The following is a 12429-nucleotide window of genomic DNA, read 5'->3' as shown; positions in this document are numbered from 1 at the left end:
AATTCACCCATTTTAGGTTTACAATTCATAACTTTTAGTAAATTTAGGATATTTCCATCACTGCAAAAAGATCCCTCATGCTCATTTACAGTCAGTTCTGGTACTCAACACCAGCTATAGGCAATCACTAAACTTCATTCTACCTAAGGATTTGCCTTTCCTGTACATTCCATCTAAAAGGAGTCATATACTGTATAGTCTTTTCTGTCTGGTTTCTTTAATTGGAATAATGATGTTGAGGTTCATCCATGTTCTAGTATGTATCTTTAGATCATTTGTTTTATTGCTGAATAGTATTTCACTATATAGATATGCCATACTTTATTTACCCATTCACCAGTTGATAGACATTTGTATTGTTTCCAGTTTTGGCATATTATGAATATTACTATCAAAATATTTGTGTACATTTGTGTATAAGTCTTTGGCTGGACATATATTTTCATTTCTTCTGGGTAGATGCTAGCTCTTATTATAAGTTTAGCTTAAGAAACTGCCAAAATGTTTTCCACAGTGGCTGTACCATTTTACGTTCCCACCAGCAATGTAATAAGATGGCAGTTTCTCCACATCCTTGCTATCACCTATTGTCTTTCTTTTCGGTGAGGAAGATTAGCCCTGAGCTAACATCTGTGCCAGTCTTCCTCTATTTTGTATGTGGGATGCTGCCATAGCATGGCTTGATGAGCAGTCTGTAGGTCCACACCTGGGATCTGAACCGGCAAACCCTGGGCCACCAAAGTGGAGTGAGTGTGCAAACTTAACCACCATTCCACTGGGTCGGCCTCCTGTTGCCCTTATTTTTGATTATAGACATTCTAGTTGGTGTGAAGTGGTATCTCATTATGATATTCAGCATCTTTCCGTGTTATTAGCCATTTTTGTATCCCCTTTGATGAATTTCTATTCAGGTCTTTCCGCCATTTTCTATTTGGATTGTTTGCCTTTTTATTGAGTCATAAGAGTCCTTTATATATTCTGGACAGAAATCTTTCATCAGATATATGATTTGCAAATATTTTCTCCCAGTCTTTGGCTTTCTTTTCATTTTATTAATGGTATATTTTGAAGGCAATTAAAAAAATTTGGGGTGCTGGCCCAGTGGCATAGTGGTTGAGTTTGTGCACTCTGCTTTGGCAGCCTGGGGTTCACTGTTTCAGATCCTGGACACAGACCTATGCACTGCTCATCAAGGCATGCTGTGGTGGCATCCCACAGATAAGTAGGACTGACAACTAGGATATACAACTATGTACTGGGCCTTTGGGGAGAAAAAAAGGAAAAAAAAGAGGAAGATTGGCAACAGATGTTAGCTCAGGGCTGATCTTCCTTAAGAAATAAAACCTAAAAAAATAAAGTGAAGGGCAATGTTTAAAAAAAATTTTGGTACAAGTTTTGCATTTCTTATGTTAAATTTATAATTGTGTATTATATTCTTTTTGATGATATTTTGAATGCAATAATTTTCTTAATTTCATATTCTGATTGTACATTGCCATTATATAGAAATATAATTAATTTTTTATATTGATATTGTGTCCTGTGACCTTGTTGAACTCATTTATTAGTCTAGTAGTTATTTTTGGGTTCCTTAGAGTTTTCTTTCATGTCATCTGCAAATAAAGACATTTCAATTTTTCTTTTCTGATCTGGATGCCTTTAACTATCTCACACTCTCTCCCCCTCTCTCTCCCTCAATTGCCCTCCTGTTTTTTCTTCTCTTTCTTTTTTTCTTGTCTTGTTGAATAGAACCTCCAGTTCAATGTTGAATAGAAGTGGTAAGCACTGACATCCATACCTTGTTCCTGATCTTAGGGGAAAAGAATTCAGTTTTTCAGCATTATGCATAATGTTAGTTGCAGGTTTTTTTATATAAGCCATTTATCAGGTTAAGAAAATTATGATATGGTTTAGTTTGTTGTGAATTTTTATCAGAAAGGTATATTGGATTTTGTTAAATGCTTTGTTTGTATCTATTGAAATGACTGTGATTTTTATTCTTGAGTCTACTAATTTGAATCTATTAATATCATATACTACATTAGTTGGTTTTCAGATGTTAAATCTACTTTGCATTTCTGGGATAAATCTCGTGTGGTCATGGTGTATGATAAGATGTTGAAATCAGTTTGCTAATATTTTGTTGAGAATTTTTGTGTTTATATTCATGACGGATGTTGGTCTGTATTATTATTTTCTTGTGATGTCTTTTTCTGGCTTTGGTATCAGTGTAACACAGAATGAGTTGAGAAGTGTTCTTTGTAGAAGAGTTTGTGAAGAATTGCTTTTAAATATTTAATAAAAGTGTTCAGTAAAGCCATTGGGTCCTAGAATTTAATTTGTGGGAAGGTTTTGTGTTTGTTTTACTAATTCAGTTTCTTTGGTCTATTCAGATGTTCTGTTTCTTCTTGAGTAAATTTTAGTAATTTTTTCTTCTGTGAATTTGTCTATTTCATCTAAGTTGTCTAATTTTTGGCCTAAGTTGTTTATAATGTTGCATTACAATACTTTTTATTTCTGTGAAGTCATTAGTGATGTCCTCTCTTTCACTTCTGATTTTGGTGATTTGTGTATTCTCTCTTTTTCTTCTTGATCAGTTTAGGTAAAGTGTGACAGTCTTGTTGATCTTGTTTTAAAAAAGCAAATTTTAATCTCGTTGATTTTCTGTGTAGTTTTTTGTTTTCTATTTAATTAATTTCTGCTTTAATCTTTATTATTTCATTTTTTCCAATTGTCCTTGATTCAATGTTTTCTTTTTTTCCACTAGATTCTTAAGGTGGAACCTCAGGTTATTGACTTGAGATCTTTCTTATTTTCTTATATAAGCATCTAAAGCTATACGTTTCCCATGAGCATCACTTCTCTGCATCCCTTAAATTATGTGTATTTTTCTTCATTTTAATCTAGTTCAAAATATTTTCTAATTTTCCTTGTAATTTTTGTTTTTTTGACTCATGGGTTATTGAGAAGTATGGGTTATTTTTTTGTGAGAAAGATTGGCCCTGAGCTAACATCTCTTGCCAATCTTCCTCTGTTTTGTATGTGAGACCCTGCCACAACATGTCTTGATGAGTGGTATGTAGGTCTGCACCCAGGATCTGAACCTGTGAACCCTGGACTGCTGAAGCAGAGCACGTGAACTTAACCAGTACGCCACCAGGCTGGGCCAAGACGTATGTTTTTTAAGTTACAAATATTTGAGGATCACCCATATTTCTTTCATTTTTTAGTTTTTAATTCAATTCAATTGTGGTCATAGAACATATTTTGTGTCATTTTAGTCCTTTTAATTTTATTGAGACTTGTTTTATGGTCTTGCATTCAGTCTTTCCTGAGGGAGAATATTCCAGTTGTGCTTGAAAGTATGTGTATTCTGCTGTTGTTTTGTAGAGTGTTCTATAAATGTCAGATATGTCATTCTTGTTAATAGTTTTGTTTAAGTCTTATATGTTACCAATATTCTGTGTAGTTGTTCTATTAATTATTGAGAGTGGGGTATTGAAGTCTTCAACTATTATAGTTGAATTGTGTATTTTTCCCTTCAGGTGTGTCAGTTTTTGCTTCATGTATCGGGAGGATCTGTTGTTAGGTACATATATTTTATAATTATTATATCACTCAAATGAATTGAACTTTTATCATTATTAAATGTCCTTTTTCTTTAGCAATATTTTTCTGTTAGAAATTATTTTGACTGATACTGATATAACCACTTCAGCCTTCTTTTGTTTACTATTTGCATGGGCTAATAATGGGGTTTAAACAAAATCCAGTCTAACAGTTTTTCTTTAGATTGAAATGTTTAATCCATTCACATTTAATTAGATTATTCATATGGTTAAGTTTATGCCTGCCATTTTGCTATTTGTTCTCACTATGTCTCATTTATTTTTTGTTCCTCTCTTCTCTTTACTGCTTTCTTTGTGCTAAATAAATATTTTCTTGTGTACCATTTAAATTCTCTTCTGTTTCTTTTTTTACACCATGTTTTTGAATTATTTTCTTATGGGTTACTGTAGGGGATAAGTTATGTACTTTAATTTACTACAGTCTACCTTGGATTAATAGTAATTTACTACCAGTAAAATATAGAAATCTTCATCCAATACACCTCCAGTTGTCCTCCCTCTTTTGTGCTTTTATTGTCACATATGTTATATCTTTGTTATATGCCTAACATACAGTTTTATCATTATTATTATTTTATGCAATGTATTTTAAATAAAGAGAAGAAAATAAAAAATATGTTCATAGTCTTTTATATATCCAGGTATTTACCTTTTCCATGGATATTTATTTCCTTGTATGGATTTAAGTTGTCATATGGTGTCATCCTGAAGGAATTCCTTTAGTATATCATGTAGAGTAGGTCTGCTAGCAACAAATTCTCTTAGTCTTTGTTTGTATGTGAATGCTTTTATTTTGCCTTCATTTTCAAAGGATAGTTTTGCTGGATCAATAGAGAATCCTTAGGTGATAGGTATTTTTTCTTTTAGCACTCCAAATCTATCATCCTACTGCCCTCTGGTCTCCATTACTTCTTAGGAGAAGTCAGCTTTTAATCTTATTGTTTTCCTCCTATGCATATGGAGTCATTTTTCTGTTGCTGCTCTTGAGACTTTTCTTTTTCTGTCTTTCACTAGTTTTACTATGATGCATCTAGGTGTGACTCTCTTTATGTTTATCCTACTTGTGTTTCTTTGAGCTTTTCAGATCTGTAGGTTAACTTTTAAAAAAAACCAGTTGAGTAGTTGGATAGTTTCTGGTTATTATTCCTTCAATTACATTATTCTCCCTCTCTTTTTCTTTAAAATATGTTATTCTCTATTTCTGGGACTCCCATTGGCCATGTTAGTTCTCTTGATGGTTTCTCACAATTCTTCAATATTTTGTTCATATTTCTTCATTTTTTTCTTTCTCTTCTTCAGATCAGATAATTTCTATTGATATATCTCCATCTTCACTAAGTCTTTTTATGTCGTCTCAAATCTGTTGTTGAGTTCCTCTGGTGAATGTTTTATTTCATTCATATTTTTCAATTTCAGAATTTCCATTGTAGTCTCTTAAAAATAATTTTTATCTCTTTATGATATTCTCTAGTGAATGCATCATTGTCTTCATTTTTCAATTCTTTAAACATGATTTTTTTTAATTCTCTGAACATATTTAAAATTCTTCTTTGAAGTTTTTTGTAAGTCCAACATCTATGTCCCCTCATAGAAAATTTCTATTGATTATTTTTCCCCCTAGAGTATGGGTTATATTTTCCTGTTTTTGTTGAAAACTGGAAATTTTAGATAATATATTTTAGCAACTCTGGCTGCTGATTTATCTCCCCGGGGGGTTGTTGTTGATTCTATTTATATGAAACCATTATAAAAGTCCTTTTTTGTCTCTAGAAATAATTTTTATCTTAAAGTCAATTTTGTCTGATATTAGCATAGCCATGCCAGCTCTCTTGGTTATTGTTTATATGGTATATATTTTTCCATCCTTTTACTTTCAACATATTTGGATCTTTGAATCTAAAGTAAACTGCTTATAGATAGCATGTAGTTGGGTCATATTTTTTTAAAAAATCATTCAGCTGATATCTGCCTTTTAATTGGTGTGTTTATTTCATTTGCATTTAATGTAAATACTGAGAAGATAGTATTTATGTAAACCATTTTCGTTTGTTTTTTATATGTCCCTTTGACAATCTTTTTTCCTGAACTCTCTGTTAATGATATTTGTCTTTGTGGATATCACACTTAGCTGTTAGACGCCACTAATTCCCAAATAATTGCTCTATTTTTTTTTTTTTTTTTTTTTTTTACAATACCCTGGGTCATAAATTTCTCCACAGTGTGGTTCAGTTAAATTTGCTTCCCTTTGCAAGGGTAGTTTTTGAGGCTAGTCTGAGGTTTATTCTGACCCTAGAAAAGTTCTTCTTTGCTGTCTCTTTTCCTGGTTTCCTCTGGTAAACTAGCTAGCCTATAGCCCACGTTGTGGCTCTCTTGAAGCTATCAGCCTCCTCTTAATTCCTTACCATCAAATCTCCATTGTTTTTGGAGTACCCTGAGGCTTGAACTTCCCCACACTGTGTTTTAAATAAAGTTGGTTTCTTTTGGGAGAGTTTCAGAGCTCTATTTTCTTGTGGGCTGCCTCTCCCCCTGGGCGAAATCTCAGAATCACTGCTAAATAGGTAGGGCCGGGGGTAATGGCCTGCTTCTCTTGGAATGACACCTTTGCTGTATAAATAGAGCAATGAGTGAGGGCAGTAGTCTCTGGTCTTCTAGCCTTGCTTCTGCCGGTGTGGAACTTTTACCCTCCAAGTGAGCAAGGGTGAGGCCAATCAGGGTCCCAGTATTCTTGCTCTGATGCACCTCAGGTAGAACTTACGCCCTATGAGTGGGGGCTGGGCAGAGGAAGAGAATCCTTGATTTCTTGGCCAAACTCTCTTGGAATTAGGCTCTGTAACATGGAGCTGGGGAGATAAGGAATGCTAGTAGCCTGCTCCTGCCAGGGAGATAACTGTGGTTCTCTTGACTGTTCTTGGACTTACCAATAGAGTATCGCCCATGCTGAGCTTGGGGTGGGGAGTGGGTTATAGTTCAAGTGCCACTGACTCTTATTGTTCTCATCTAGATTTTCTTGAATATATGTTATCATTGGCTGTATCCCCTTAGGATAATTTCCAGAGACTTTGATTAAAAAAATTTTTTGCCACCACTTATGGTTGTTGTGCTGGGAAGTGGGACTTCAGAGCTCCTCATCTGGCCATTCCAAAGTTAAGCTCCCCTATATCTGTTTTTATTTATTTCTCTGTTTATTTCTGTTTTCCTTCTGACGTCAATGATTTGTGATTTCCAAAGCTAGTAATAATTCCAAAACAATGTGAATTATGTTAGCAGCTGAGTTTTCCTTGAGGGGTATTTCAAAGTTTATTTATCTCTAACATAACAAAGTGGTCTACAGCAAAGTAAAACCAATTAAAGTGGACCTTAAAATTGACCTGGAATGTTTCACAAATACAATAATGTTTCTGTATTTTTTCTCTGTGTGCATATGTTTAGATACATTAGCTGGGTAACATTTTCTAGTGTTCATTTTATTTTCCTATTTCTTCTTTGAGGCCAGAGTAATAATTGTAATAACAAGGGTACTCCCAAGTTGGTAGAGTCCTCAGCATACACTCTAGGAGCTGATGAGAGCTGGAGACCAACCCCTACCCCTAGCCTACACTCCATGCTGAATCTTTTGGGACCATGCTGGTGTTTCCTTACCACCCAATGCTTTATACCGCCTTATGTAATTGTGGATATGAGAGTAATAATGGTTCTTTGAAAAGAGTTACATGATATTTATTTTCTTTGATATTTAATTTATTTGTAGACAATTTTGGGCTCTTTAATCCTTTAATTTTTTTCTTATGTGTTCATTATAGCTCATTTCATTCTCTCTAATTGCCGCTTGTTTTTCTCTTCGCGATTAGGAATGACAAACTGGACGTATTGATTTAGTTACCTTGATTAGTTATAGCTCAGTTACTTCTCATTATATCCATTTTTCTGTGGCAGTATCCTAGTGATAAGAATCAGGTGGTTTCTACATATGGGCACTAAGTTGGGAGAATTTGTCTAGATGTTTCCTTTAGGATCTGTATCCTAATCATTCAGATACATGAAGCATTAATTATATTTATCTCAGTAAGTCAGAATAGAATTTTTTTTTTTGAGGAAGATTAGCCCTGAGCTAACTACTGCCAGTCCTCCTCTTTTTGCCGAGGAAGCCTGGCCCTGAGCTAACATCTATGCCCATCTTCCTCTACTTTATATATGGGACGCCTACCACAGCATGGCGTGCCAAGTGGTACCATGTCCGCACCCAGGATCTGAACTGGCGAACCCCGGGCCGCTGACAAGCAGAACATGCAAACTTAACTGCTGTGCCACCGGGCCGGCCCCCAAGTCAGAACAGAATTTTATAAAATTTACTTACATTGATTTTTAAAAATTTTCTGGCAACTATAGGAGTATAATATGTTTTAGCCGAGAAAAAACAGATTTCGTTTGTGCCTGAAATTAATTTCAACAAAACCACCCAGCAAGGTTGCTGCTTTCTAAAAATCAAAGAAAATTCTGAAATAGATTTTGGTTTAGGTATTAATTGAAACAGGTGATTTTGGTGCAGAAATCAGCAGGAAGGATTTCTGACTATACCTAAGAGACACATCCTTGCCTTAGTTTCCAAGCTCTGTGTTTTGACTTGAGTTCTCAGCTGAATATGTTTCTCTATCACAATTACTTATATATTTCTGACACCCTATCATGAATTTAGAAAGTCACAGAGGACTGAGATTGTTATTATTGCATTTCAAATTTTGTTCAAAAGATTGTACAAATTGTGGTTTTCTGGGAGGTTCAGTGATTCTGCAACTTGACTAGTTTAAAGTGTGGGGAATTTAGAATTAACCAAATCGCCATGAAGTGTAACCTTAATGAAGCCAATTCAGATGAATGCCTTCCCCAGTACAGTGCTGAGGGGCAGCCCAATGCTCATTTTGACAGGCCCTGGACCCAGAGGAGACAATCGACTGGGCAAGATCATCTGACTATCCTTTTTGGAAATAGAAAAAGCACTGTTAGGAGCCACTTTAAGACTCAGATGCTGTCAACTCTGTGTTATTTCATCCCCAAATACTCTTGTCGATTTTGCTCCCACTCATTCCCACTCAACAGGGCCTCACTCTGCTCTTCCTCTCCATGACCAGTCTAAACAACTTCATCGACCTCAACCAGAACCTCATTCTAGGTGGATTCAGCCTCTGGCATGATGATGAAGTGCATGGATGGGAAATTTTCTCCCATGCTGTAAGCACCATGGCACCATGAGAACACTCCAGTGGGCACACTCAGGCGTGGTCTATGCACAAACCCCAGGTCCAAGGATGATGCTTAGTATTCAAATTAACAGGTTATATTTATCATAATATTCAAGAGCACAAATTTTAGCATCAAAGAGACCCATGTTCCAGTCCCAGTTTTGCCACTTTCTAGTCATGAAATTTTAGACAAGTTACTCATTACCTCTAAGCCTCAATTTCCTTATCTTGAGAATAAGTTTACTAATTTCGCAGTGTTGCTAGTGAAGAACGAAGAAGATTGTATATTTAAAGTCCTGAGCCTCATGTTGAGCTCACAGTTGATACTCAAAAAATGCTTTCTCCTCTTTTTTTAATTAATAATTTTAATTAAAAGCTTAGTTCAACATATTCACATATGAACCCACTGTCAGCCTGGAAAAGTGTGATGTATTGTATGGAGAGGTCCCAGGCAAACTCTTGGACCACTCAAATCTCACATACCTGGCTCCCCTGCCCCAGTAGCCATTCCCTTCAGACTGGCTTGCCCTCATCTCGATACCTTGGCCTGAAATCCTTGTTTCATAACTAATATCTGATACCTACCTTTGACTCCTTCCAGATTTTGAAGATTTCTTGACCCTTTTCCCTGCAATTTTGGACCTGAGTTCTCTTGCATACATTTTGGGTCTAATATCTCTTGTTTCATGTGACCACTGATTCTGAAACATGCCCCACTCTGAAGCATAGATAGTGAGTCAGCACTGTTCTGCTTTTGAAAAGCAGTGGAAGACATTTGGGTCTATTAAGCTATGTTGCACTGACTTCCATTACCAACATCAGATTGTCTTCTAGAAAATTTGGTAAAACCATAGAGGACCTGGTACAAGGAAAACTATAGATATCTTGCCCCTTGGAATTCAAGATCAATTTTGAGTCTCTCTAAATTTGAGAAATTAAACCTGTTTTCCTTAGATCTAGAGGCCTTTAAAGTTAACCAATTCCTTAGTCTCTGCTAAGGAATATTAGCTGACTTATCCTATTGTTTTATAGGGATTTGAAATGTTAAGTGGCTTTTAAAGCTATGTTTAAGATTGTCTGGATGAGTCTTACAGGTAGGAGTATATAAACAAGTTCGGTATAGAAGTATTTTCCCTTAAAAGAAGAAAATTTGGAATAAAACTGTCTTGTTCTGACCTGATGGACACATTAAATATCTGAAGATTTTTGTTGCAGAGTTTTGGCCCCACTTCCTCCCAGGTTGTGGCCATCTCTTCTTAGAACAATAATTTAATAGCTTTAGGGAAACCTCTATTCAACATTCCCACAGATAGAACCCTGCAAATAAGAGCTCAGAGTCTAAAATTTCAAAACACATAGGGAAACAATTCATCATGAATGAGGTATTTTTAGGTTGCAATATCTTAGAAATGGTGAATAAAATGTTTAAGGTGAGGTATTTCATATAGGCAGTCTTTCCCTTCTTTTCCTTGTATGCTTTCTTTGAAAAAACAACAAGGAAATACGGAGAATTTTATGTATTAGTTCTAAACACTAAAATAATTTTAGACTTCCAGAAATGTTATAAGAATAGAACCCATCACCATGAGGTACCCATCACTCAACTTCCTCTAAAGTTAAAAAATTACATAACCGTAGTAAAATTATCACAACATGAAAATTAACATTGGTACAGTAATAGTAACTAAACTACAGACATGATTCAGTTTCACCAGTTTCTTCCTGATTGCTTTTTTCTGTTCCAAGATCCTATCCAGAATTCTACATTTCATTTAGTTGTTGTGTATCCTTAGTCTCCAATCTGTGATGATTCTTTAGTCTTTCTTAGTCTTGGCACTTACTTTGTAAGTGCTTCTCAATTTGGGTTTATCTAATGTTTCCTCACGACAATTTTGAAGTTATGCAGTTTCAGCAAGAGTACCACAGAGGCCCTTCTCAGTGCATCATATTGAGGGGTACAGATATTCGCATGTCTCATTATTGGTGATGTTAACATTGGTCACTTGGTTGATGAGGTATCTGCCAATTTTCTCTACTGTAAAGTGGAACATTGATAAATTATTTTGTGGGGAACTACTTTGAGACTAAGCTAATGCCATGTTTCTCTGCAAACATTTCACCATTGATTTTAGCATTCATCAGTAGCTCTTTGCCTCCAACAATTATGACTGTCGTATTTACCTAATGATGATTTTGTATTATCCTTATTCCTTCTACATTTGTAAACTGGATTTCATCTGTAAGGAAGAGCTATCCTACTCCTTTGTTTATTTAATTACTTATTTGCATCAGTAAAGGCTCATGGATATTTAGTTTACTCTATGAGTTACTACCCAATACTATCATTGTTTACTTTCTTGCTCAAATTGTTCCAGTTTTGGCCATTGGGAGGAGCTTCAGGTGGCTCTTGTGTTCTTTTGACACACCCTCGTCCATTTTCAAGCGTTTCCTAATTTTCTGGCATCACAAAATGTTCCTGATTCATTTTGTATTTTACCTGCCCCAGTCCTGGAGTCAATTGCTTCTTCAAAGAATTCTCTTTCCTTTTATTGGCGAAATGGTATTTAGAAACAAAGATATGAGTGCTGGGTGTGCTTGTTGCAATTTAGGTGTTCATGATTTTAAGCCTTGCCAGGAAGCAGAGCTGGGCATATGTGTTTGTGTACTCACACACACACACACACACACTCACACACCCATATCTGTTTCTATATAAGTCTATTTGTCTGTATCTTTTAGTTCATATTGACACCTTGAGTCCCCATCCAACACCATAATGTTCATTGCTTCTTGCTCTCATTATCTACAATATATTATCTATGGTATTAATAGGTCTGTTTCTCACAGGGATATGGGTTAGTGATATAACTAGTTTAGGTGTATGCTAAGACTGAACAGATGCATGTGGGTGGGATGGGGAACTGGTTCACAATGTAATCTAAAGGAGATAAATATCTCCTTTAAAATACCCAGTGATAATAATATACAGGAAAATGGAAGCCATTTTTATTCTTTATCCTGATTAACTTGAGGTACTCTAATGAGGAAACACTTGATTGCACTATGACCTCCTTGAGTGATGTACAGCTTGGTTCCACTCTCACTTTTTTTTCTGTTTAATATGCAAATGTGAGTGTGCAAACTCTGTGTTTGCATAAGCTAACTTAAAATGAATTTAAGTACAGTTTTTACGAAATATTTCTATTGAAATAAATTACTTAAAAACAAAAAATTACCTTCTTTTTAATAATCTGTAATAAATTATTCCAGAGGTGATATAATTCCCCTGTAAAACCATCTGGGCCTGGTTCTTTTTGGGTGGCAGACTAATTATTCAGTAATGCTATTTCTTTGGAAATAGGTCTAAGCTTTCTAAATCAAATGGGGTCAGTATTGGTAATCTATTTCTCTAGAGAACTGTCCATTTCATCTCATTTTTGTTTTTAGTTTTTTTCTTTAAGGAAGATTAGCCCTGAGCTAACATCTGCTGCCAATCCTCTTCTTTTTGCTGAGGAAGACTGGCCCTAGCTAACATCCATGCCCATCTTCCTCTACTTTATATG

The 12429-nt window shown here is 35.3% G+C and overlaps 1 protein-coding gene across 3 annotated transcripts in view; it reads left to right on the top strand.

The window, feature by feature from the left end:
• The window catches only part of OCA2 (OCA2 melanosomal transmembrane protein), a 359156-nt gene that overhangs the window by 194929 nt on the left and 151798 nt on the right, over positions 1 to 12429 (top strand). The window contains exon 21 of one of the 3 annotated variants that reach the window (XM_070572298.1): positions 1750 to 4243. The exons of the other annotated variants lie outside the window; for them this stretch is intronic. Within the exon in view, the coding sequence (XP_070428399.1) occupies positions 1750 to 1773 (24 nt within the window). The 3' untranslated portion in view covers positions 1774 to 4243. Of the gene's footprint in view, positions 1 to 1749; positions 4244 to 12429 lie in introns of those variants that run through there. 3 annotated transcript variants of the gene reach the window in all.

The sequence above is a fragment of the Equus przewalskii genome, chromosome 1 (assembly GCF_037783145.1).
Source record: "Equus przewalskii isolate Varuska chromosome 1, EquPr2, whole genome shotgun sequence".
In the NCBI taxonomy this organism is placed as follows: Eukaryota; Metazoa; Chordata; class Mammalia; order Perissodactyla; family Equidae; genus Equus; species Equus przewalskii.
This window is presented reverse-complemented; position numbering and strand designations above follow the sequence as displayed.